Below are 26,657 nucleotides of genomic sequence, written 5' to 3' on the forward strand. Positions count from 1 at the left end.
TTCGAGTGGACAAAATAGGCTACAGACATGCATGCAGATGTGTAACATAATCTTGGGCATTGATAAGTGCTTTTTTTAAAAAAAATTTTTTTCTTTTAATGTTTGTTTATTTTTGAGAGAGAAAGAGCGTAAGTGGGGGAGGACAGAGAGAGAGGGAGACACAGAATCCAAAGCAGCCCCTCCAGGCTCCGAGCTGTCGGCGCAGAGCCGGGTGCGGGGCTCGAACTCAGGAACAGTGAGATCATGACCTGATCATGACCCAGACGCCCCAAGTGCTGTTTGTTTGTTTGCTTTTTAAATTTTTAAATGTTTTATTTACTTTTGAGAGAGAGAGAGAGCAAGCAAGCGAGAGTGGGATACACAGAATTCGAAGCAGGCCTTCGAGAGCTGTCAGCACAGAGCCCGATGTGGGGCTCGAGCCCAAACACCGTGGGATCATGACCTGAGGCGAAGTCACATGTTTGACTGACTGAGCGCCTAAGCACCCCGTGATAAGTGCTGTTTGGATAAAAATAGAAGAACGTTCTAGTGATGGGGGTGGAGCCTGGAACTGCATGAAAAGAGAGGCGGAGGGACTACCTGTCTGAATTGGTAAACTTAGAAGTGAGTTACTTGAATGAGTTGTGGGCAGACATAAGGTTTAGAGGAAGAGTGTTCTCAGCAGAAGAAATGAAGAGTCCTGAGGCCCTGAGCTGCGTCTCTCCGTGGTTTCAAGGACCCGGCAAAAGAATCAAGTGACTGCAGCAGTGTCATGGTTGGGGAGTGTGGCAGGCGATGGCATGGGGTGATCCCCGACAACCTTGGACACCATTTAGACTGAGCTCGAGTTCCACTGGTCGTCTTAAACCAGACACCAGTGTGATGTGCTTTATCCTGTAGGCTAGAGGTTGGCAAACATTTTCTGTGATGTGCCAAACAATCCCTAGTGTAGGCTCTGCCCGCCGTAGTGTCTCTGTTGAGACTACAGCTCTGCCCTTGTGTCAAAGCAGACAACGCGTACATGAAGCAGTAAGACCGTGTTCTAATAAAACTGTGTTCACAGGAAAATAAAACTGTTCTAGTAAACTGTTTATTTACAGACACTGATAAGTGAATTTCATATAATTTTTAAGGGTCATGAGATGCCGTTATTCTTTTGATTTTTTTTTTTTTTAAACCTATTTTACCTTGTGGGCTGTGCAAAAAAAACAGGCAGTGGGTTGTGGCAGGCCGATGCCTGATGGGTCCCAGTAGGTGAGAAGTTATTTTGCAAGCTCAAAGAAGAACAGCTTTGTAATTTGAATTAACAGCTATCAAAATTTAGTCAGTTAAGGGGGAATAGCAGTTGCCACTGATAGGGAAACTAGCGGGAGAGGCAGTTAGGAGTAGTGATTTTGTTTCCCTGTTTTCAGGGAATGACGAGCAGCTGTGGTCAACTGATCCTTTGCTTTAGCTCTGACTTTGTTTAGGACGAAACTCCTCATCCTGGCTGATGCCTGGGAGCCTTGGCCAGTGACTATGGTTACTGTTTTCAAAGTATGATGATACAGTGTGTATTTTCTGCGTTTTCTTTCTTTAGATAAGTGGGGGGAGAAAGTACAAGGGAATGGAGCACTTAATGCTCAGGAGTGAAGTTTTCAAATCTACGTATCTGCAGCTTGTTATTCTCACCTGCTTGTTATTGGAATGATCATGCTAGCAATAGAATTTTTTTTTTTTTTTTAATTTAATGTTTGTTTATTTTTGAGAGAGAGAGTGAGCGAGCAGGGGAGGAGCAGAGAGAGGGAGACACAGAATCTGAAGCAGGCTCCAGGCCCTGAGCTGTCAGCACAGAGCCCATTGTGGGGCTCAGGCTCATGAACCGTGAGATCACTACCCGAGCCAAAGTTGGACGCTCAGCCGACTGAGCCACCCAGGCGCCCCTGGCAATAGAATTTTAATGTGTGCAGATGGGAGTTTGAGAAATGCAGCAACACCAAATAAATGCCTGTTTCCTCTTAGTGCATAAAAATATAAAGACCAGGATAAAAGTTTCATGAAATCTCATCTAGAAGGCGTTTTCATGCACAGCAATGAACTTGTTTGAAAGCTTTTAAATGCATATACTTCTCTTCCTGGAAAAAGAAGTGAGAAAAGGTGTGAAATATGTATGTAATGCAAAAACTTCTTTTGGGTGATAGACTTTGCAGCTAATGAACTAATTACTATGAACTGACCAACTTTAAACCTGGTTGTTTTCGTGAATTCCAATTTAGCTCATCGAGTTCCAACTTTAAATAATCTAGTTATACAACATTAATAAAAAGTTAGATGCTCAAGTACTTTAAGGAAAAATTTTGATTCAGATGAAGATAATCTAGGAGATAGACAACTTAAGTTCCTTTTGGTAGCTTTGAATTGAGTTAAAAAACACCTTTTAAAATGCTAGTTTCAGGTAAGGGTATAATTAACATCGTTTGTATAGACTTTTTGGAATAGAGTGGAGATGACTACTCATCAGTTTGTAGCTGGGGCATGCAACTTTGTTAGTACCGAGTCTGGTTGGAGTGGAGTAGTTGGCAGTGCATGTCCACGATATTTGTGTAGTGATTTGTGTTTATGAACCACTTGTCACTGTAGCCTTATGATACAGTCACATGGAAGTGGGGATACATTTAAAAACCCAGATACTCTTAAGGAGCAGGGATAGATGGGTTGTAACACGCTGTAATTATTTTAATTATTTTTCCCCCAAGGGGAAACGTTTTAGGGAAAAGTTTGTTTCAAATATTAACTTTTATGAAGGTAACTTTAAGAATCATTTGTTTATCACCTAGATTGATTTTGCTGACACAAAAGATAAAGTGCTGGTGTTTTTCAAGCTGCGACCTGAAGTAATTACTGATCAGAATCTACATAGTAACATTCTTGTTTCATCTATGTTAGAATCACCTATAAATTCTCTCTATCAAGCCGTGCGGCAAGTATTTGCACCAATGTTGTTAAAGGTAAGTAAAATAAAGTAGCTGTACGGTCATTTTTGTTTTTTGTTTTTTGTTTTTAACATAGGGGTTTGCATTAATGTCTCTATAAACACAGAGAAAAATATTATTTTATTAATATCATTAGTATTTTGGTTTTTGAAAACGTCTCATAAAAATTGAAAAAAAAACTTTAAAGTCAGCTTCGTTGACAAATAGAAGAATGGGAGAAAGGTATAAATGCAGTCCACACAGCTCTTATGTTGCTATACAGGAAATTACAAAGTTTTAACTGTTGAAAGGACTTTTTTTTCTCCCTTAGGTGATGGAGGTAGTCAGGCTTTGAGTGGCATGGTGTATTTGGACTTATTTCTCTCAACAGTATTTTAAGGGGGCCAGTCTGATTGGGGTACTTGTGGTCAATGTTTGCTCTTGTCTGTTTTTATTTAGGATCAGGAATGGAGCAGAGACCTTGATCCCAAACTTCAGAATCTTTTGAGTGAACTAGAAGCTGGATTGGGCGTAGTTCTACGAAGATCAGACACTAACTTATCAAAATTGAAATTTAAGGAAGATGACACACGAGGTAGAGAACCATAACTTAAGGTCAAAATAGCTTTCTTACTAGTATGCTAGTAAATTAATTATTTTTTCACAGACTTTTCTGAGCCTGAGCTTCCTTTAAATGAGTAGATTTACAAGGATCTTGAGAAGAGGAAAGTGTAATCTTTAACAATGTGCAAGTCATGGCGAGAGAAAATGCAGTTGCTTCTCACAATGTGTGGTAGTTACGTTCTGTAAAGTCACTGTGAACACTGCATCGGTAACGACTGAATAGAGCTCCTCGGGCGAAAACAAGGTTAGGTTCCTGTGAGCCTCTGGTCATAACATTTTCTACTCAACATAGAACCATAGTTTACGTGTGTTTCTGCTTAAAGACACTGTTATTAATATAGATGGGTGATTACCCTAGAGCTCACTGCCAACAGCCCTGTAACTCGTGCCTGAGTGAAGCTTCTCTAACACAAGCATTTTCTCAGGAAGGCACATCGCAGTGTTCTTGGCCTTGGTAACACTAGGCTGTACTTCGGTCCTGTGCTCGGGGGCCATCTTAAACAGAGCACTCACCAATAAAAAGCCCCCCAGATGAGAAAAACATGCAGCTGGATAGGTTGCAAAGAGGAGAATTGTTTACAGCAGGAGATCTGAAACAGGCAGCGTGGCTTTGTAGAGCCTCAGCTGGGAACGTATGCGTGGGGTGACTGGAACTGTTTGTTGCTCTGCACATGTCTGTGAGCGGTCACGAAAACACCGCAGGCATTGATTTCAGATTACAAGTAAATGTTAGGAAATGGATGAGTTCATAAATCCGGCATCCGTGAATACATAGGAGCGACCCCTAATGGTCTACTTGGCAAAGATACTTGATTTTAATTTTAAAAATGTATTTTATCTGAAGCTAGTTATAATTTTATTGTACTTGTAGATGATATCATTTATATGAACAGTTCACATGAAATGCATGACATACACAAATCCTATTCTACAGTACTGGATACAGTTTTACACTCTGCTTGAGCAGTAAATCAGATACTTTTTGAATCCTATAGGCCTAGAATAGTGCACATATTTGCAGTGTGTGATTAAGCAACTAGAAATTGTCCAGTTCTTTGGGAAATATAAAAGCAAATTGAAAAGTAAGATTATTTTTATTTATTTATATTTTGACATTAAATTACAAGTGTTTATTGATTAAATTGTAATCATTTCTAATTTGGATGGTGTTCACTGAGATGCACGGTATGCACAGTGACCGAATGGTGACACATGTGAACTACAGTGGGTCATGTCTGTAAGTAATTAAGGCCACTTCCTTTGAGTAACTAGAAGAAATGAATCCAAACTTAAAATTAGGGCAAGAGCAAAAGTAAATGAATCGACTTTTTGTCATTCTCATTTTTTCTCCTGGCTGTCATGACATTTATGTTTGCGAGGGAACTTGTAGGGTATTTGCATCAAGAAGTAACCCGTCACCTGGTAGGAAAAGGAGGCGAAAGTGATATGACAGGTTTTAGAATTGTAGCAGTTGCTACAAAGGCTTCGGAAAGCCGTGTGCTGCAGAAGCAAGTTTGCTAGTATTAGATGCAGACCGACAGCCTGCATGTGGATGGTTGACGAACACATACGGGAAACATACTGAGCACCAAACCTGCAAAGCATAAATTTGATGCTGTTAATTGTTGTTAGTGCATTTAGGTAACAACTATCTGTTGATAGAAATCGTAAAACTTTATGTACATCTTCGAGAGTACAGGACAGATGCATAATCAGCAAATGAACCAGATAATTTTCTGGCTTTTCATTCTCAATGGGTATTTCTTTTTTTCCCTTTATACCTTTTCAGGTATTCTTACACCAAGTGATGAGTTCCAGTTCTGGGTGGAAGAAGCTCATCGTGGAAGTAAACAGATTAGCAGAGAGAGAGCCGGCTATTTTAAGGAGCTGTTTGAAACCATCGCAAGAGTACGTGGTTCCTACATGGTCACATGCCAGGCTTCAGATGGAGGTGCTTAGGGCCCAGCTGCATCAGAGTTCCCTCTGTTTTACAGCTGTTACTTGATGGTTATGAACGAAGTACATCCTTCATGTGTAGCAGGGTTTTCTGAAGGTGTGCATGTAATGTGGGTACAACTTAGAAACGAAAACTTGTACGAAAGGTAGATTCTAATCTTTAGTACATATTTGTCTCAAAAACGTCATTACTTTTCTGCAGGTAGATAGGAAACGCAAAGCCTGAAATACTAGCAGACGTTAATCTATGTGGAGGCAGTGGTCCTTTTGAAAGAATGTTCGCTTTATTCAAATTAGCGTTTTGAAGTAATTTGAAGTATGAAAAGCCTTAGTTTTATACTCGATTGATTATTCTTTGAAATATTCAGAGGTTGAATAAGTGAAGATTCTTTTCAAAATAAATGCCTAGTGATTTTCTCTTTATTCCCAAGATTGTTTCAATAATACCATTTTAGTGAAGTGTTTGAAATGGTTTTAAGCTCTTTTTGTGATAATGATGGAATATAAAATAAGAAATCTTGAACTCTAATTGTATTACTGGTAACGTGCAGCACAGTGACCGAATGACGACACGTGTGAACTACAGTGGGTCATGTCCGTAAGTCATTAAGGCCACGTCCTTTGAATGACTAGGAGAAATGAATCCAAACTTAAAATTAGGGCAAGAGCAAAAGTAAATGAATCGACTTTTTGTCATTCTCATTTTTTCTCCTGGCTGTCATGACATTTATGTTTGCGGGGGAACTTGTAGGGTATTTGCATCAAGAAGTAACCCATCGACCTGGTAGGAAAAGGAGGCGAAAGTGATGTGACAGGTCTTAGAATTGTAGCAGTTGAAAAGTCTGGGAACATGTTGACTGTATTGCCTAAGGTACAGTTACCATTACGTTTAAAAATGAATGCCTTTTGGTTTTAGGAGTTCTATAATTTGGACAGTCTATCCTTACTGGAAGTGGTTGACTTGGTGGAGACCACCCGGGATGTTGTAGATGATGTGTGGAGACAAACAGAGCATGATCACTTTCCTGAGTCACGGATGTTACATCTCTTAGATGTCATAGGTACTGGTAAAGAAGTAAACTTGTGGAACTTTGGAAGCCTGCCTTATTATCTTCTAGTTTTTCTTTCAAGTTCTTACTGAAAGTGCTCCTTAATGTAATAATTGTTGCTTAGGGTAACTTTTAGAGCATCATATAGGATTATTTAAATGGAAATTTGTATATAGTTGGTTAATTTAAATAATATGTGTCAAATTCTTTGACCATGAATACAAGTAAATTTACATAGATTTGTAGTCCCTGCGCATGTATTAATTTAAGCTTTATTTTGTAATGATCTCCAAAGTCTTAAAGGGTATTGGTTTGTCAGTATTCAAAGTGCATATGCTTTTTGACCTAGACAATACCATTGGCATTCTTATCCTCAGGAAATATTACACAAGCACATCGAGGTATATGGGCAGGGACGTGTACTGTGGCATCATTTGTAGGAGTACAGAAACATTGTAGGAGTAGAAACAAATAGCATTCGAGAATTGGTTGTATAATGCTACATCCACACAGTAGGCCCTGCAACCTTTTGAAAAAATAATATGTATTTCTGCGCTTGAAAGGTGCACATGGTATATTGAAAGATGCGAAAATAAAAACAAACGTGTGTGTGCATGTGTGTCTTGAAAGGTATTTGTTTTTGATAATCTAAGGATGTGGATGTGGTATTTCATAGATCCTTAGTTTGCTAATTTGTATTATTTTAAATTTGGTCATAAGCATGTGTTCTGTAATTATTTGTTAAAAAGACATTTCCATTAAAAATTTTCTTTCTTGGGGCACTTGAGTGGCTCAGTCGGTTAAGCGTCCGACTTTGGCTCAGATTATGATCTCACAGCTCGTGAGTTTGAGGCCTGTGTAGGGCTCTGTGCTGACAGCTCAGAGCCTGGAGCCTGCTTCTGATTTTGTGTCTCCCTCTCTCTCTGCCCCTCCCCCGCTTTTTCTCTGTCTGTCTCTCTCAAAAATAAATTAAAACATTAAAAAAATTAAAAAAATTTGCTTTCTCTTTTATTAGGTGGTTCATTTGGAAGATTTGTTCAGAAGAAGTTGGGAACTTTGAATCTGTGGGAAGATCCTTACTATCTTGTGAAAGACCACCTCAGAGCGGGTGTGTCCATTTGTGAACAGTGGGTGATCGCCTGTAACCACCTCACGGGTCAGGTGTGGCAGCGCTATGTTCCTCATCCGTGGAAAAGTGAGAAATACTTCCCTGAAACACTCGACAGACTGGGCAAGCGCCTGGAAGAGGTATCGTTAGTTTCTCTGGATCTCTGACGTTAAGCGTCGGGTAGTCCTCACTTGTTTGGGCATGTATTTATCATTAATAAGCATTACACATCTGAGAGAAATCATTTATTCTTTTGGGAGAGAATAAGAATTAAAGCTCGTGTGAGGTAATTTGTGGCGGTCATGTGATCCAGTGCCCGGTGCCCAGTGGGACCACCTAAGTGCTGGTTTCCATCTGCTTTCTTTCTTCCTTCTTTTTCTTTTTTTCTTTTTTTTATTCTTTTGACAGACAATGTGAGCAGGGGAGGGACAGAGAGGGGGGAAAAGAGAGAGAGAGAGAGTCCCAAGCAGGCTCTGTGCTCTCAGTGCAGAGCCTCACATGGGGCTCCATCCCATGCCCTGGGATGGTGACCTGAGCCAGAATCCAGAGTCAGCTGCCGAGCCAGCTGAGCCACCCAGAAGCCCCTGTCACTGTGTAGAACAATGAATAATAAGCCAGTATCATGGTAAGTTCCATACACGACTAATGAAATGCTAGTGTTGTTGGAAGCTGCACGTTCTTACAGTTTGAGTTTCAGTCTATTAGAGCTGTTATTGTCCTCAGATTGCCTGAGCTTTGTGCAGTGAGTGCCCACTTACGTTGGCTCTTAGGTCATTTTGACAGGAACCCAGTTGTCTCCTTGACGACTCCCTTACTTTCGGCCCCCAAGTATGCCCGCCCATCTTGGAAAGTCTTGTGCCTCGTTTCTGGAATTAGTCATTTCTCCCGCTGCTTTTTACTGAAAAATGGTATCTAGTAACAGTTGTCTGGTTAGGGAATGGCTGGTGCTTTCAGGCCTTCCCAGTAGATGGGTGTTATATTGGTATTTTTGTTCTTAGCAAGAGGAAACTGAATCAGTAGTTTGTAGTCATATTTTGAACTGATGAAAGGTTGTAATGTTTTTACTTAATTTTTTAATTGGTGCCGGACATTTTATTTATTCGTTATTTTTTAAATTAAAATACCACACCTTTTATTCATTTAAACTATAGACAATTTTTTTTTTTAAAGTAGGCTTCATGGCCAGCCTGGGGCTTGATCTCAACAACCCTGAGATCAACAGTTGGTTGTGTGCGCTGCCAACTGAGCCAGCCGGGTGCCCCTGATGGGGGATGTTTTAGATACAAAATACAACAATTTGTTTTCTACTATTGTAAACTACACATAACAGGGTTGTTAACATATTATTTCATTAGCAGAATGGAACTTAATGCAGAATAATGAAAATTAGAAGTTTTTACATGTGTTGAGGTCTCTAAAACGTTGCTTAAATGAACTTTAAACATGTTTAAAAACATTTAGATTTGATGTTTTCATGAGGTTTGAGCACATGGACAGTAGTGTAATGATAGATCTTCGAGCGCCACTTTGATTACTGATGAGTCGTAGTTCTCAAGATTAGTCTTATTGCTCATTTCAGTGAACCTAGTTTAAATAAATTCTGGCTCAGTATATTTAGACTTCAGATTGATTTAAATAAATTTGTTGTTTTGATATTTTATGTTTTAGGTCTTGGCTGTTAGAACAATTCATGAGAAGCTTCTTTATTTTTTACCTGCCAGTGAAGAGAAAACGATATGCCTGACTCGAGTATTTGAACCCTTTACCGGCCTGAATCCTGTGCATTATAATCCATATACTGAGGTTGAATCCTGTTTTGTCTGTCAATTTCCTGTTTGTGTCGTCCTTCTCAAGGCAGACATTTATATACTAAAAGTCTAATAATGTTGTTAATTTGTTTAGCCTTTATGGAAAGCTGCAGTGTCTCAGTATGAAAAAATTATTGCACCTGCGGAACAGAAAATAGCAGGAAAATTGAAAATTTATATTTCAGAAATTCAGGACAGCCCACAGCAGGTAAAATGCTGAAATATTTCCCTTAAGCTGTTTTAGGAGATATTTATATATTTACTAAGTTGATCAACTTAGGATGAATATATACTGTTTTTATTTTATGTTAGCTTCTTCAAGCGTTTCTGAAATACAAAGAGCTGGTGAAGCGTCCAACTATAAGTAAAGAATTGATGTTAGAAAGAGAAACTTTACTGGCAAGACTTGTGGACTCAATAAAAGGTAAAAGTTTATCAGAGATTATAGCGTTTACCTAAGAAAATATTTTTGTAGGTTACTTTTTCTTGTATACTATTTAGGATTAAGAGTGTATCTTATAACAATATAGGTGGAAGATTAATTTACTATTTTTGTTACAAATTACAGATTTTTATTATTTATTCTTTTAAATGTTTATTTTTGAGAGAGTGCGAGTTGGGGAGGAGCAGAGAGAGAGGGAGACAGAGGGTCTGAGGCAGGCTCCAAGTTGTCAGCACAGCTGTCAGCCCCACGTGGAGCTTGAACTCACGAACCACGAAAGCATGACCTGGGCCGAATTCGGACACTCAACCACCTGCGCCATCCAGGTGCCCCAAATTACAGATTTTAAAAATTAGTTATTTTCTTTCTCTGTCTCATTGGATGCATGGTAAGGTTCCTGAGGGCAAAGGACCAAGTCTTACTATTTTTCTGTTCGTTACCTTTAATGTACTACTTGGTGCATGGAAAGCATTTAGGAAGTACTTGCCGAATGTGTGTAATCATTTATTTGACTTAAATGTTACAGATTTTCGATTAGACTTTGAGAATCGATGCCGAGGAGTTCCTGGTGAGGCGTCTGGACCACTTGCTGGCAAAAACCTGTCGGAAGTTGTTAATAATATAGTTTGGGTTCGCCAGTTGGAACTGAAGGTATTAGTTTTGATAGATGTTGAAGGATACTAGTTGTAAAATGTGCCAAAGTAATGTAGAAGGCACTCTAGAACTGGAGTGAAAACATTAAAAACATTCTCTGTTTTCTTTGGCGTATCCATCTAATTTTCTTGTGCAGATTTCCGAAAAAGGGTACAGACGTGGCTGTAATGGTCTACTCATTTTTATGTAGGGATAATTATCAAGTCACTTATTACCCAGGTGCCGTTGTTACAGGTAAAGTGCCTTCTTAGAAATATTCAAGAGGAAACCATCTTTTACTTATTTTCTTTTTTTTTTTTTTTCAACGTTATTTTATTTATTTTTGGGACAGAGAGAGACAGAGCATGAACGGGGGAGGGGCAGAGAGAGAGGGAGACACAGAATCGGAAACAGGCTCCAGGCTCCGAGCCATCAGCCCAGAGCCTGACGCGGGGCTCGAACTCACGGACCGCGAGATCGTGACCTGGCTGAAGTCGGACGCTTAACCGACTGCGCCACCCAGGCGCCCCTCTTTTACTTATTTTCAAAGGATTGTTTTAATCCTTCGAGATTATCATAGTAGAATGTTGGTCGTTGTGAGGTCTCTCTGAAAGTGTATTTCTGTGAGTAAATCATTCTAGGTTGGAGGGAGTTAAAGGAAATGTGAAGGTAATTATGACTTTGCGTGAGGTAGTGTCAGCAGTTTCTGGGTTTAACGGCTATTATGTTAATGTTTTAGTATTACTAAAATTGATCTCAGATTCTCACGTACTCACTATTTAATGTACATGGTATGGCACTTGACTCATAAAATGAACATTACCTGGTTATAGTCTGTGACTAAGAGCCAGAAGACATAGAATATTATAAAGGCTAGTATATTTGAGAGTTCTGCCTATTGAAGTTTGTATTTTTGATGTTTTATTTTCTGGAATATTCTGCCCAATTTTGTCAGTCAGCTTTCCAAATTGCTATAAGGTTCTTTGTACAGTTGTGGAAGAAAGGCATTTCTTTCTTTTAATTGCTATTCCGACTGGCAGTTATTGTTTGAGCTGTTTGTGAGAGCACGTAGCACATTATTGCTTCCTTTGTTTAGGGACATTGCTGAATTCTTGGAAGTTTGCCTTGAATTTCCCTTACCTTACCCTTCAGGTTATACCCAGTTGGCATTATCATCTGTGTTTTGTTATTCTGAGGTTGTCTAAAGCGGAGCAGAGTAGGGGTTGATTTTCTTACATTCCTTGGCAAGTTTTCTATTTTACTGTGTATAGTTGAATGGGAAAATAATTTCTGAATCACAGATTAGAGAATGTGGTTCCTTTTGTGCTAATCTTATAATAAGTATTAATACATTCTTGTAATATTCATGTAATTTGGCTTTTTAAGGTGGATGATACTCTCAAGATTGCAGAGGCTCTTTTATCTGACTTGTCAGGATTTCGATCTTTCCATCGAGCTGCCGAAGATCTGTTAGACCAGTTTAAACTGTATGAACAAGAACAATTTGATGATTGGTCCAGGGACATTCAGTCCGGTTTGTCTGATTCCAGATCCGGCTTGTGGTAAGTGTAACTACACTAAACAGTGAAATCTACACAAGGATCTTGTTTCTTATGTGAGTAATCTAAGTGACAGGATGGAATTAATGATCTCTCTTCTCTCCTTTCCCCAAACTTGCTGCTGCTCCTTAAAAAAATTTGTGTTAGTTTTTGATTTTCAGCTTTTAAGTCCTGACAGTTGGGGACTTGGGAGATTGAGTTAGTTGGCCACCCGCCTTGCTTCTTGGGTCTGTTTCTCAGACCTACAGATTCTGATTTTGGAATGAGGCTGTCCTTTCCCATGGTTCTTTGCTATCGATATTCATATATGTTTTTCTACCTTTTTTACGTAAAGATTATTTACATGGGCACACACACAAACACACCATTATCAATTGTAAAATTTCATAATTTCAAACTCTTTGAGGTAGAGAGTATTTCTTTATGAAATACTCTTATGGCGCCTACCATAGGATAAGGGTTTGGTCAACATTTATTGAGCTAGATTGAACCTAATTTAGTTGGTTAACCTAATTATTCTAATGGCTGTTTAAAATGGATGGTCTAGGGGCGCCTGGGTGGCTCAGTTTATAAAGCATCCGACTTCAGCTCAGGTCATGATCTCACAGTCTGTGGGTTCGAGTCCCGTGTCGGGCTCTATGCTGACAGCTCAGCCTGAAGCCTGCTTCAGATTCTGTGTCTCCTTCTCTCTCTGCCTCTCCCCTGCTCATGCTTTGTCTCTCTTTGTCTCAAAAATAAATAAAAACATTAAAATAAAATAAAAAGAAAAAATGTCCTGTTTAAAAAAAAAAAAGTATAGTCTGGAAAAACCATTGTTTCTTTGTTCAGGTAAACTTTTCTTAGTGTATTATTATATTTTTAGAAACTAGTCATGTTTTAGTTTTTAGAAACTTGTTACTTTTCAAAAGTTAATTTTGTTCATAATATGAAATTCTGTGTATTTTCCCTATCTTTATTATATGTGTTGTTACGTGGGTGGGATAGATTTGTTCTTTGCTTTTCAGTAGCTTGCGTTTTAAGACCTACATGTTTTCTAAATGATAAAAGTGATTCGAAGGAATAAGCATTATATAAACCTGATCCTGAAAGAGAGGTCATGAGAATAAAATACTTGTTGATCACTTTAGCTCAGTGTTGTCACAGTCCACGCTGACTTGAATGACCTGATTTAAAAGTAGCTGCTATAGCCTTGAAAGAAACACAAAGGCCAGTCCTTAGGTAGAGAAACAAAGATCCGAGGAATGAAACATTTGAGTATCTCTATTCCTACCATTTTTATGTTCTTTGTCACTGATCCTTTTTTTTTAAAAATTTTTTAATGTTTATTTCTGAGACAGAGACAGAGCATCAGTGGGGGAGGGGTAGAGAGAGAGGGACACAGAATCTGAAGCAGGCTCCAGGCTCTGAGCTGTCAGCACAGAGCCCCATGTGGGGCTCGAACTCACAGACCACAAGATCATGACCTGAGCCGAAGCTGGACTCTCAACCGACTGAGCCACCCAGGCGCCCCTATCATTGATGCTTTAATGAAAGTATTAAAGGGCCAAGTAGGCTGACTCAAAAAAAAAAAAAAAAAAAAATCTAAGGTACCCTTTAGAAGATGAATCACCACCTTTTCTCTTTTTTTAAATTTTTACATTTTTTTAGTGTTTATTTTTGAAAGAGAAACAGAGAGCACAAGCAGGGGAGGGGCAGAGAGAGAGGGAGCCACAGAATCTGAAGTAGGCTCCATGCTCTGGACTGTCAGAACAGAGCCCGATATGGGGCTCAAACTCACGAATGGTGAGATTATGACCTGAGCCGAAGTCGGTTGCTTAACTGACTGAACCCCCCAGGTTCCCCCAAACCTTTTCTGTTTATGGTGAATATGATGTGAGTTTTGAGTCTTAGCTGAAGGCTAAGCAACTGATTTTTCTGACTTCAAAAAACTGCTTGAGTGAAATATTAATGTGATGGTGTAGTTTGGGTATTGCAGTTTATTACCAAGATCTGAATTGTGAGATACCATGTAGAAAAAAAGATTACTTGGAAACTATGATTAAAATTTTTTTTTTTATTTTGAGTTAATTTTATATTTATAGAAGAGGTATAAAAACTATTGTGTTTTTTATGTCAAGAGTGAGAATGTGAAACTTAAGAAGTTATTTTATTTTGTAGCATCGAGGCTAATAGTCGAATTATGGAATTGGATCCTAGTGATGGATCATTAAAGGTGCATTATTCAGATCGGTTGGTGATTCTCCTGAGAGAAGTTCGTCAGCTTTCTGCTCTTGGCTTTGTTATTCCTGCCAAAATACAGCAAGTTGCAAACATTGCACAGAAATTCTGCAAGCAAGCAATTATTCTTAAACAAGTATGTCATTACATTTTTGAATATATGACTGTTCTGAGTTCATTTCATTAGACTATTTTAAGGGCTTCATTTTCTACTTTTGTTATTTTTTAGGCTAATAGAATAGCACCAGTGAGTCTTGTGAAATTATGGTTTGCTAAATGACTACTTTACAAAATTTGCTTTTTAAGCCTATAGAGGAATTCATTAATTTGAAGTATTGATATTCATTCTAAAAACATTTGGAAAATTAGAATGTAATTTTTCTTTTTCCTTTTCTTTCATGTTACATGCATGGATATTAAAGGACTTTCTAACCAAAGTGTCCTCTGTCCTCCGCTCACCTTCAGTAGGCAGGTTCTTAGAGATTTACAAGGCTGATGGACTAGTCTCTATTTCTGGTCATTTCCTGGGTCTATCTGTTCAGCACATTGCCATCATATCATTTACCTGTTTATTTTTTTAATGTTTTTTAAAGTTTGCTTATTTATTTTGAGAAAGAGAGCAGGCACATGTTTGTTAGTGGCAGAAGCAGGCGGGGGGAGGGGGGGGGAGAGAGAGAGAGAGAGACAGAGACAGAGAGAGAGAGAGAGAGAGAGAGAGAGAGAGAGAGAGAGAGAGAAAGAAAGAAAGAGAAAGAGAGAGAGAGAGAAAGCCAAGTAGGCTCTGCACTGTCAGCACAGAGCCCAGTGCGGGCTCAAACTCATGAACTATGAGGTCATGACCTGAGCCGAAATCAAGAGTCAGATGCTTCACCCATAGAGCCACGCAGGTGCCCCACATTTCCCTGTTTAAAGCCAACTATTACCCCTCGTTGTGTGTCTCTTTAGCACAGTCCTCAGGCCCTTGTTAATCATGCTCTAACTGACCTGACTGGCTGTGGCCTTCACCCCCTGGACTCATCCCCTTTAGGTTGTGCCCTATGCTTCAATCACACGAGACCCGGTTCTCCTCTGAACGTGTCTCCATGGATGGATACCTGTTCCTTCTTAGTAGAAAACTCAGACTCATCCCTAATTCCCCACTCAGAAATCTCTTTCTTTGTTTTGTCTTCCTTTGGGTGATCCGTCCTTATTCCGTATGCAGTATGCACATCAGTCTTGAACGCTTTTCTGTAGTATTGGATGTGTTTTGCCTTTTCGCTCATGTAATTAACAGATCTTAGAGGTCAGGAACGGTATCTTAGAGGCAGGAATGGTATCTTAGAGGCAGGAACGGTATCTTAGAGGCAGGAGTGGTATCTTAGAGGCAGGAACGGTATCTTAGAGGCAGGAGTGGTATCTTAGAGGCAGGAGTGGTGTCTCAGAGGCAGGAGAGGTGTCTCAGGGGCAGGAGTGGTGTCTCAGAGGCAGGAGAGGTGTCTCAGGGGCAGGAGTGGTGTCTCAGGGGCAGGAGAGGTGTCTCAGAGGCAGGAGAGGTGTCTCAGAGGCAGGAGTGGTGTCTCAGAGGCAGGAGTGGTGTCTCCGAGGCAGGAGAGGTGTCTCAGAGCCAGGAGTGGTGTCTCAGAGGCAGGAGAGGTGTCTCAGAGGCAGGAGTGGTGTCTCAGGGGCAGGAGAGGTGTCTCAGAGGCAGGAGTGGTGTCTCAGAGGCAGGAGAGGTGTCTCAGAGGCAGGAGTGGTGTCTCAGAGGCAGGAGAGGTGTCTCAGGGGCAGGAGTGGTGTCTCAGGGGCAGGAGTGGTGTCTCAGGGGCAGGAGTGGTGTCTCAGGGGCAGGAGAGGTGTCTCAGGGGCAGGAGTGGTGTCTCAGGGGCAGGAGTGGTGTCTCAGGGGCAGGACTGGTGTCTCAGGGGCAGGAGAGGTGTCTCAGAGGCAGGAGTGGTGTCTCAGAGGCAGGAGTGGTGTCTCAGAGGCAGGAGTGGTGTCTCAGGGGCAGGAGAGGTGTCTCAGGGGCAGGAGAGGTGTCTCAGGGGCAGGAGTGGTGTCTCAGGGGCAGGAGTGGTGTCTCAGGGGCAGGAGAGGTGTCTCAGAGGCAGGAGAGGTGTCTCAGAGGCAGGAGAGGTGTCTCAGGGGCAGGAGAGGTGTCTCAGGGGCAGGAGGCAGGAGAGGTGTCTCAGGGGCAGGAGAGGTGTCTCAGGGGCAGGAGGCAGGAGAGGTGTCTCAGGGGCAGGAGAGGTGTCTCAGGGGCAGGAGGCAGGAGAGGTGTCTCAGGGGCAGGAGAGGTGTCTCAGAGGCAGGAGTGGTGTCTCCGAGGCAGGAGTGGTGTCTCAGAGGCAGGAGAGGTGTCTCAGAGGCAGGAGTGGTGTCTCCGAGGCAGGAGTGGTGTCTCAGAGGCAGGAGAGGTGTCTCAGAGGCAGGAGTGGTGTCTCAGAGGCAGGAGTGGTGTCTCAGAGGCAGGAGAGGTGTCTCAGAGCCAGGAGTGGTGTCTCAGCGGCAGGAGAGGTGTCTTAGAGGCAGGAGTGGTGTCTTAGTGGTCAGGAACAATATATTAGAGGCAAGAGTAGTATCCTGCCTGTCTTGCTCTCCATCTGTTCTTTGAGCGAGGATCCACTGAGCACCTGTACTGCTGTGCACAGTGTAGCGAGGGTGTGAGATGAATACGCGGCTGCTGTATTCTGGCGCATGGTTTCTCGGCCTCAGCACTGTTAACATTTTGCACCACTTCTTTTCTGTGGGGGCGTCCTGTGCATTTTAGGGTGTTGGGTAGCCTCTCTGGCCGGTAGCACCTGCCTAGTATTGACATTCAAAGGTGTCTCCTGACGTTGCCAAGTGTCCCCTTGGGTGCAAATCAACCATGGTTGCGAACCACTGGTCTAGAGGGAGAGAGCGAAACAAACAATGAATCCTCATAAATATCAGGCCTTCTGGTAGATACCTTATTTATGTTATTTCAGTTAACTCCCCGTTTTTCACATTACTAATTGGGGATCCGATTCATAACATAGTTTTTCTGATGCCACGTAGCTAGTAAGTTATGAAGCTGGGATTTGATACCAAAGGTGGCTCCAAAGCCCATATTTATTCCATTAAGTTTATGTACTGATGACAGATAAGTGAAAACTTGATAAAATAGGTATTGGGGTACCTGGGAGGCTCAGGCAGTTGAGCATCCAACTTCGACTCAGGTCATGATCTCGTGGTTCGTGGGTTCGAGCCCTGTGTTGGGCTCTGTGCTGACTGTGGAGGCTGGATCCTGCTTCCGATTCTGGGGTATCGCTCTCTCTGCTCCTCCCCCAGTCATGCTCTGTCTCTCTGTCTCTCTCTCTCTCTCAAAAGTAAATAAACATTAAAAAAATAGGTAATATATTACGAGTACTCTATTAAAGATTTTGTAAAGTCCCAGGAAGGCATAGAGGTGGCAATTTTCAGTTATTTCCTGGGTAGGGGTAGAGGCAGTATCAGGTAAATCCTTACAGAGGAATGCTGTTTGGTGTGAGCCTGGAGGGGTATGTGGCTTCTCTCAGGAGCACGAGGGTGGGGTCGGTGAGTGTTACACAGAGGGGCTGCGTCTTCGAAAGCAGAGAGGCTTGCTCACTCTCGTATACTGTGTATTTAGTGCACAACACAGGAGCTCCAAGGACGAGTGTGGTCATGTAGCATCGGCATTTCCCCTGGGGAGATCCGTTTACACGTACCTTCACTTCTGAGCCAGAATTCAGCCGGAGCAGGGAGTGGGAAGTGGGAGTTGGTTAGAGAGTAGCTCAGCCAGATTGCTGTAATACTGTGCATTCTTTTGCTTCTAGTGTTCTGGAATAGGCTTTTTCTTGGACTGCGACTGTGGTGTAGGATAAGTACCCTGGATATCCTCCACCAAATGCAGCCTATTTTTATGTGTACTAGTGGCAGGAAGCAGACCGTCTGTAAAATTAGGAAATATGTTTTAAGAATGTACTCTGGGCCAAGTGTATTGTGAGGTGCTGGGGATACAGACATGAAAAGACCATCGTTTTCAGTTCCTTCGACTTACTCCATGGTGTCCACTTGATCTGCTTTCCTGAACCTCTCTTTTTCCCCCAACAGAGTTGACAGTTGCTCTTTCGTTCATCAGTGTACCTTGTAGGTATCTCTGGTTTTTGATTCCTTGATTGAAGAAATAATGACCAAGTGCCTACCGTTTGCTAGATGCTGTTCTTGAAGCAGGTGTTGTAATTTGGGAGCTAGTGTAGTGCTAAGTACTGTGAAGCAAAAGAAAAAACGATTGGAGCAGAGACTGCCGTGTTATACAGAGTGGTCAGGGTAGGCCTTGAAAGGTGATATTTGGGAAGACACAGAAGCTTGCAGGTGTCTGGAGGAAGGCTGTTGGGTGCGGGACGTTCACACGTGGCTCCTGAGGGAGACTCCCCTGGAGGTCACAGGAGCAGCAAGGAGCCCAGCGTGGCCGCCCTGCAGTGAGGCTCTGTGGTGGGGCAGCTTATGTAAAACGTATGTTCTGGGGGAGCGGCATGGCTTGGGGGTTTGGGTTTTATCCGACAGCGTATTGGGAAGCCAGTGGAAGGTTTTAGGTGAGAGTGTTGGGATTTGGGGTTTTATTCTCACATGCAGTGGGGAGTCATCGGGAGTTTTGGTGGAGCGTATAGAATAGTGTGACTTATCTTTAGGAAGGACCACTCTGGCTTCTTTGAATGCTTTGAACAGACACTAGGAAGCCACCGCTGGAGACAGACCAGTTTGGAGACGGCCACACTGGTCTTGTCGAGCGACGGGGGTGCTCACTCTCCTTGGGGTTGGTGGACGTGCGTGACATGGTTGCCTGTAACGTATGTTGTAAAAGTGTAGGCAGTAGACAAATTCATGATTCCACTCGTGTAATTTAAGAAACAAAACTGATGAACATCTGGGAAGGGAGGGAAAAAGAGAAGAAAACAAACCACAAGAGACTTTTTTTTTTAAGTTTATTTATTTAAAAAGAGAGAAAGGGAGTGTGTTGGTGTGTGGGGGAGGGACAGAGAGAGAGAGAGACAGACAGACAGACAGACAGAATCCCAAGCAAGTCTTGCTGTCAGCATAGAGTCCAATGCAGGACTCTATCCCACAACCTGTGAGTTGAGATAATACCTGAGCTGAAGTCAGACTCTCAACGGACTGAGAGACCAGGCATCCTGTCTACAAGAGAGTCCTAAGTACAGACAATACCCTGAGGGCTGCTGGAGGGGGGGAGGGTGGGAGGATGAGTTACCTGGTGATGAGCCCCAGGGGTTGTAGGTGAGAGCTGAATCACTGAATTCTGCTCTCAAAACCAATACTGCTCAGTATGTTACTAACTAGAATTTGAGTAAAAAATAAATAAAAAACCAAACAAAAAGTATAGTCAGTAGACTTCATTGATGTGGGATGTAAAAGAAAAGTAAAGGACAACTCAAGGATCTCTTGGTCTGAGAAGTGGATTAATTGTTAAATGCTGACAAAGGAACACGTTTGCAGAGTTGCAGGAGTGAAGAGTTCAGTTTTTAGCATTTGATATGCTTTACTGGTTTCTTCCATATTTCCCCTGAGACTGTGAACTTCTTGGTCACAGGGACTGGGTTTTCTAGTCTTTGTTTAATCAGCCCCTGGGACGGGACTTGGCACATTGTGGGAACTCAGCAAGGAGTGACTGCGTATGTTAACATGGGCAGCAGTGCTGTATTAGAGATGAAAAGCTGCTTCTTGTTAAATCTTACGATGAGAAGCATTGATGTTTCCGTTCAAACAAGTAAAAATGAAAACAGGTGAAAAATTAAGTGTCTTAGTTATTAATGATTGTTGCTAATTGTACTTTTACTTTGTAGGTGGCACATTTTTACAATTCCATCGATCAACAAATGATTCAAAGTCAGAGACCAATGATGTTACAATCTGCATTAGCATTTGAACAGATAATTAAGGTAAATGGACTTTCTGTGTTATAATAATTAGATTTTACTTGTGAGGTGTTTCTTGTTTCTTAGTTTTTTAGTGTACCCTTCAGCTTAATATTGATCAAAGTTTTGTTCCCCAGTGACTTCCTTCACTTGTAACAAGTAACACTTGTAGATTTAAGTGGTTGTAGTGTTTCACATATTCAGGTGCTGAGTTTGATCCAGTGAATTAATACATGTAGTATACAACTTGTGTGCTATTATATTTACTTATTCACTGAATTGTGAGGTCTTTTTTTTTTTTTAAAGTTTATTTTTCATGGGCACCTGGGTGGCTCAGTCGGTTAAGCGTTGACTTCAGCTGAGGTCGTGATCTCGTGGTTTGTGAGTTGGAGCCCCATGTCCGGCTCCGTGCTGACAGCTCAGAGCCTGGAGTCTGCTTGGGATTCTGTATCTCCCTTGCTTTCTGTCCCTCCCCCGTTTGCACTCTTGTCTCTCTCTCTCAAAAATAAACAACATTAAAAAGAATTTTATTTTTGAGAGAGACAGAGACAAAGTGTGAGTGGGGGAGGGGCAGAGAGAGAAAGGGAGACACAGAATCCCAAGCCGGCTCCCAGCTCTGAGATGTCAGCACAGAGCCTAATGCGGGGCTGGAACCCATGCGACCGTGAGGTCATGACCTGAGCTGAGATCAAGAGTCAGATGCTTAACTGACTGAGCCACCCAGGCGCCCCTGAATTGTGAGGCCTTATATACCAGTCTTTAATGCTTTTCTGTCGTCTCCTCATTTTATACTTTGAGATTTACTTGGCTTTTTTTATTTGTGCTTGTTTAAATATCCATGCGTATGGCATTAGGAAAACCTACACTAGTTTTCAAACTATACTATTACTATGTGACTTGTAGCTTTTCTTATTGTTTTATACCCTTTTCTTATTGTTTTATTTGCAAGTGGATCAGTGGTTGTGATTTTCCTCAAGGCTGCGCCCAGTTTCTGTGCTTTTGTAGGAGGACTGCTAGGTCATGGTGTAGTTGTACTCACGGCCAATCTCCTTATGGTCTCCTACAGCAGGAGGTGCAGAGCAGAGTCCATACAGGGAAGGGTCCGGAACGAAGGCTGGGCAAACGGGGCGCTGGCTGTCAGGAACCCCTCCCTGTGGACCCACACAGGGCGTCCTCCACCTGCCCCTGCACCCCCGCCCTGCTCCCCATCACAAGTTGTAATACATGTGATGTTTTCTCACCGGGAAGACCATTAGAGACTCTGTACCTGGGCACTTTTGGGGGACTCGTCCTGGAGGTATCTTCTGCCTGATAATGTACCAAACTTCCAGATGCCCAGAAGGAGATCAAGTGTTGAGTATAAACTGTGTGGTTGAGCTACCATGAGCTGTCTTACAAGTTAGGGTGGTGGGGGGCCTCCAAGATCCACGTGTGCAGGTGCCGGGGCCGCGTCAGGGTCAGGATGTTAAATAGGCCTTTAAGGGATGGCAGTCAGATCTACTACATTAACTTTGTTCTGCTCACTAGTTCTCAGGCCTACAATTTACAACAAGTCCTATAATTCATATTACAGATTTTTAAATTTTTAAAATTTTTTAATGAAAAATTTTTTATTGCGAAAGCTCCAAACTTTATAATGCAAAGTTTAAAAAACACAGGTAAACAAGAGGAAAAAAGGTGTTTTAAAACTGTATCATCAAGAGATGGCCATTGTTAGCAGTCTGGAGTATATCCCTTAAATTTTTTTTCTGTACCTGTTTACAAGTGTACTTTTGAAAATGGGAAATAGTTTATTATTTTTTTACCCCTTTTTACCAAATAGATAATGTTTAATTGCACACCTTTAGGACTTTTTCTTTTCTAATAAATATACTCAAAGAAACATCTGTTGATATTTCTATGAGAAATTGGGTTGTGAGAAGTACATCATTAAATTAGCATATGTTAAATGAGACCGAATAGTAGAGAAGAAACCAAGATGGAAGGAGCAAGAACGCCGAGGTTCTTTCTAATCCTCTGGCCACTCGCTGTCTCCGAGGGCAGGGACTCTGACTTACTTACCTTCATGACCTCTAGCAGTGCGACAGTGGGTCACGTGTGGTGGTTGCTCATTCATGCTTTCTAGGCTGTTGCACGGAGTGCTCTGTTGGATTGAATACGATTGCGTTTCATCCATTCAGTGGCTGCGTATGGAGGGTCTGCTGTATTCTGGACGTGAGTGAGCCCCTGCCTTGCCAGGCAGCACGTCAAGGACGTGTAGAAACCTGGCTGCTGTTGGGCACTTTCTCCCCTCCATCCTTACATATTTGTCCTGAGTGTGTAGTACTGTCTGTGTGCACACAGCACCAGGCACATGGGGTTTTGATTTTTGCTTCAGTCATCAGGTAGGATTTAAGAAATTCACAAGAAGGACAGTTTATTTTATATTGACATTTCCCTAATCCCAGAGTTTTCCTTTGCTTTTGAAGTCCTTACCGAGAGAATTGGCTTTAGCCATGTCTTACGAGCAGCTTTGCAACAGATTTTCTTGTCTTTTCCTTTGTCCCGCAATGTTTGTATTCCCCCCTTTACCGAAGGATATTGTTACCAGAAATGAAAGTCACAGTTGACAGATCTGTTAGCACTTTCAGAATCTTCTACTTCCTCCTGGCTGTCATGGTCTTAGCTTTTGAGTTTGCGGTCCTTTCTGAGTAGCGTTTCTCTGTGACGGAATGAAGCGTAGTGATCCCCGAGTGAGTGTGTGTGCTCCACACTCCGCTGGGCCCCGCAGGAACCGTCCTGGACTTGCGCGGCCTCCCGTGAGGGAGTGGGAGTTGAGTGCCCCTTTCAGGGCACTGACACCTTCCCTTGAGGGTGGGCCCGGCCTGTGCTGCCCCTAAGCAGGGTATGAGCCTGGCCCCTTCTCGAGCCCCGTTGACGTGGCTGGGAGGGAGCACTGGACTGACCTGCCTGCCCGGGGGTGGGCAGCTCGTTGCTCAGCCAGCCTTCCCTTGGCGAGGACTTGAATACTCCTGGCCTTTGATTGGTGGATGGAGGGTCAGCCCCCTGTTTGGTCCTGCTCAGGCTGCAGAGCTGTGGCATTTCTGTTGGTGTTTGGCCAGAGTAGGGTGGGTATTGCCAAAGGTTCCCTTGGACCACAGTGTTCCCAGTCCTTTGGCCAGAGGGAGCCGGCTTCTTCTGGAGCTTGTGGTGTGTTCCTGGAGGTGGCTCCTGGTGGGAGGCATGTCCATCGCCCTGTCCTGCACATATGGAGACGGTGAGGAAGCGTGCATGTGTCTCTCCTCAGCTCTCCAGGCCTCAAGGTCATCTGCTGCCTTCCACCTGTCATTCCTGTGTGTGTGTGTGTGTGTGTGTGTGTGTGTGTGTGTGTGAGAGAGAGAGAGAGAGAGAGAGAGAGAGAGAGAGGGGTCAATCTAGCTCATCTAGGGCTGTTTCACTCTAAGAGAGGAAATTTGGGAGGGAGGGAGCTATTCATTTTGCCACATTGCCTTATTGTTTATAAAATGGAAGCATTACTCTATGAATCCTCATTGCAGATAGTGTTAGGGATAACTGGACTGAAGATGGACAGTGTGAAATCTTGTGGAAAAAAGAAATGCATTGTATCGCTAAATGACATTTGTTGTACCTTAGAATTCAAAAGCAGGAAGTGGGGGAAAGTCACAGATTACTTGGGATAATCCTAAAGAATTAGAAGCCTACATTCAAAAGCTCCAAAATGCTGCCCAACGACTTGCCACTGAAAATAGAAAACTGAGAAAATGGCACACTACATTTTGTGAAAAGGTAGGTTTTATTTGTACAATTAGATAATCTATGAAGAGTATTATTAAAATGGTAATTGGGATGTAATTTTATTCTTTTTAAATTAAAAAAAAAAGTTTATTTTTGAGAGAGGGACAGAGCAGGGCAGGGGCAGAGAGAGAGAGTAAGAGAGAGAGTAAGAGAGAGAGAGAGAGAGAGAGAGAGAGAGAGAGAGAATATCCCAAGCAGGCTCTGCACTGTCAGCACAGAGCCCGACGTGGGTGGGACTTGAACTCACAAACTGTGAGATCATGACCTGGACTGAAATCAAGAGTTGGATGCTTAGTTGACTGAACCCCCCAGGCACCGTGTGTTATAATTTGAAATAGTTTTTACTTATTTGGAAGTCTAATTATTTAACAGACTTACGGTTGCCAAAATAGTACAGAGTTCACACTTATTGACTTCCTCTGTTGTTAACAACTTGAATAACCATACTACATTTATGATAACTAGGCAATAGGCGGGTTTTGAATTTTACAGCTTTTCCACTGATGTCTTGTTGCATTTGGTCGTTGAGTCTCTGTAGTCTCCTCCTCCTTCTGAGACTTTCCTTGCTCGTCATCACCTTGATACTCGTTACAGAATCAGTCATTTTTTTGTAGAAAGTGTCTCAATGTGGTTTGTATGAAGCTCTCTCATTCTTAGATCACGGTGATGCGGTTCTGACAGAAATACCGCAGCAGCGATGTTTGCCTTTGTTGGGGTATCAATCAGTTATTTCTGTCTTACTATCGGTTGAATTAATCTTGATCACTCGGTTGAGGTGGTTGGTGTCTGTCAGGTTTTCCTACCGAAAAGTTACTGCTTTTCCAGGGTTACTTTGCGACTGCTGTGCTTTAATTTTTAACAGGTCGTCTTTCTCATGAACATTGATCTGCTTCGGCAGCAGCAGCGTTGGAAAGATGGATTACAAGAACTGAGAACTGGCTTAGCAAGCGTAGAAGCCCAGGTAATTATGTTTTCCTTGGTGTCTACTCTTTGAGTGTGATCTTTTCAGAAGGTAAATATAGGAGTTGAGGACGAGTTCATAAAGGTTATCTGTAAATCTTTACTAAGAAATTTCTAATAAATGTAGAGTTCTGCTGAATTGTATATACAGACCACAAATTAGCAATGCATTTACATTTAAAAATATAAAAATAAGTTTTCATTTATCTTTTGGAACGTCCAGTCTCTCAGTTCAGACTTAGTAGTTTCTTTGACTTGGTGCTTAAACGTTACCATTGTTTAGTTTTCTTTTAGCTGGTGGAGACATGTGTAGAACATGAAGCGAAGTTGGGCAGAAGCCCAGTAATTGAAATAACCGTTTCAGAGTGTTTTCCTTTTTTTTGGGTAAAATTCCATTTCTATACACATTTTGATAAATTACAGTATTTATGTAAGTGTAATGCACAGAGCCTCCTGCCCGGTCTGTGGTAGGGTGTCTTAGCTGAGGATGAATTACGTGTCTTATCTGTTTACATGTAGTTTTCAGTTCTTAAATTAAAAAAAAAAATTTTTTTAATGTTTATTTATTTTTGAGAGAGACAGAGAGAGACAGAGTGTGAGTTTGGGAGGGGCAGAGAGAGAGGGAGACACAGAATCCGAAGCAGTCTCCAGCTCTGAGCTGTCAGCACAGAGCCCTATGTGGGGTCGAACTCACGAACCATGAGATCATGACCTGAGCTGAAGTCGGATGCTTAACCGACTGAGCCACCCGGTGCCCTGAGATTTTTTTTCAATTCTTTTTAAGTTTATTTCTTTTTTTCTTTTGAGAAAGAGGGAGCATGTGCGTGCACACACAGGGGTGGAGGGTGGCAGGCAGAGACAGCCGGAGAGGGGGAATCCCAAGCAGGCTCTGTGCCGCCAGCACAGAGCCTGATCCAGGCCTTAAACTCGTGAACCCCGAGATCATGAGCTGAGCTGAAAGCAAGAGTCAGACACTTAGCCGACTGAGCCACCTGGGAGCTCCCAATTCTTAGATCTTGAAGAAAAAACAAGTGTTAGCATTAATGTATTTATGGTTCTATGGAAGCACAAAGAGTATAAACTGTCTTGAGCACCTTCATATTTTTCAGCTGATTATTTTTTAAAAATGTGTGGTGGATTATTTAGGGGGTGAAGAAGGAAGAGAAGAGCTGCACTTGATGGGGGTTTTAGAAAGAGGTCTAAGAAGTTGATCAAATAAACCACTGACTTTTTTTTAGCGCCATAGTATAAAGCCCATATATAACATCCACTTAACGTTAATTTGGTATTTTAAATTTTGCCGTTTTTTTTTGTGGACTATTTAAAAGCATGAAGCTTGGAAATTTTTATATTTGACTTTATATAAACTGTCCTACTACAGGTAGCAGTGAAGGAGTTGCATGTTTTAAGATGTTAAAAATGGGTTGTTTTTTTTGTTTGTTTTTTGCTTATAATTTCACTGTATACGATATAAATGCTTTAAATGAAGACCCCATTTGTCGTAGAATCTAAGTCTAAAGTTCTCTCTTGTGGAGCAAGAGAGTGGGACGCAGGATTAAAGCGAGAGATGACTAATGTCCAGAAAAGACAAGAGCCCCAAATAAGGGCCCTTGCTCCGCTTTTATTGGGATCAGAAGGCTTACAAACATGGCAATGGACGTGCACAAAGGGACAATGAATCTGTG

General features: G+C 42.0%; 1 protein-coding gene across 4 annotated transcripts in view; it reads left to right on the forward strand.

Moving 5' to 3' along the window:
• The window catches only part of DYNC2H1 (dynein cytoplasmic 2 heavy chain 1), a 342,439-nt gene that overhangs the window by 5,831 nt on the left and 309,951 nt on the right, over window positions 1-26,657 (forward strand). For all 4 annotated transcript variants that reach the window (XR_006193953.1, XR_006193954.1, XM_042906646.1 and 1 more), the window contains exons 2-15: window positions 2,796-2,966; window positions 3,390-3,525; window positions 5,344-5,462; window positions 6,427-6,571; window positions 7,575-7,807; window positions 9,336-9,470; window positions 9,570-9,683; window positions 9,788-9,899; window positions 10,444-10,568; window positions 11,937-12,112; window positions 14,267-14,462; window positions 20,146-20,241; window positions 23,851-24,003; window positions 24,875-24,973. Coding sequence is in view for 2 of the 4 variants with exons in the window: in XM_042906646.1 (XP_042762580.1) it covers window positions 2,796-2,966; window positions 3,390-3,525; window positions 5,344-5,462; window positions 6,427-6,571; window positions 7,575-7,807; window positions 9,336-9,470; window positions 9,570-9,683; window positions 9,788-9,899; window positions 10,444-10,568; window positions 11,937-12,112; window positions 14,267-14,462; window positions 20,146-20,241; window positions 23,851-24,003; window positions 24,875-24,973 (2,010 nt within the window). In the remaining 2 variants the exon portion in view is untranslated. The remainder of the gene's footprint in view (window positions 1-2,795; window positions 2,967-3,389; window positions 3,526-5,343; window positions 5,463-6,426; window positions 6,572-7,574; window positions 7,808-9,335; window positions 9,471-9,569; window positions 9,684-9,787; window positions 9,900-10,443; window positions 10,569-11,936; window positions 12,113-14,266; window positions 14,463-20,145; window positions 20,242-23,850; window positions 24,004-24,874; window positions 24,974-26,657) is intronic.

The sequence above is a fragment of the Panthera leo genome, chromosome D1, assembly GCF_018350215.1.
Source record: "Panthera leo isolate Ple1 chromosome D1, P.leo_Ple1_pat1.1, whole genome shotgun sequence".
In the NCBI taxonomy this organism is placed as follows: Eukaryota; Metazoa; Chordata; class Mammalia; order Carnivora; family Felidae; genus Panthera; species Panthera leo.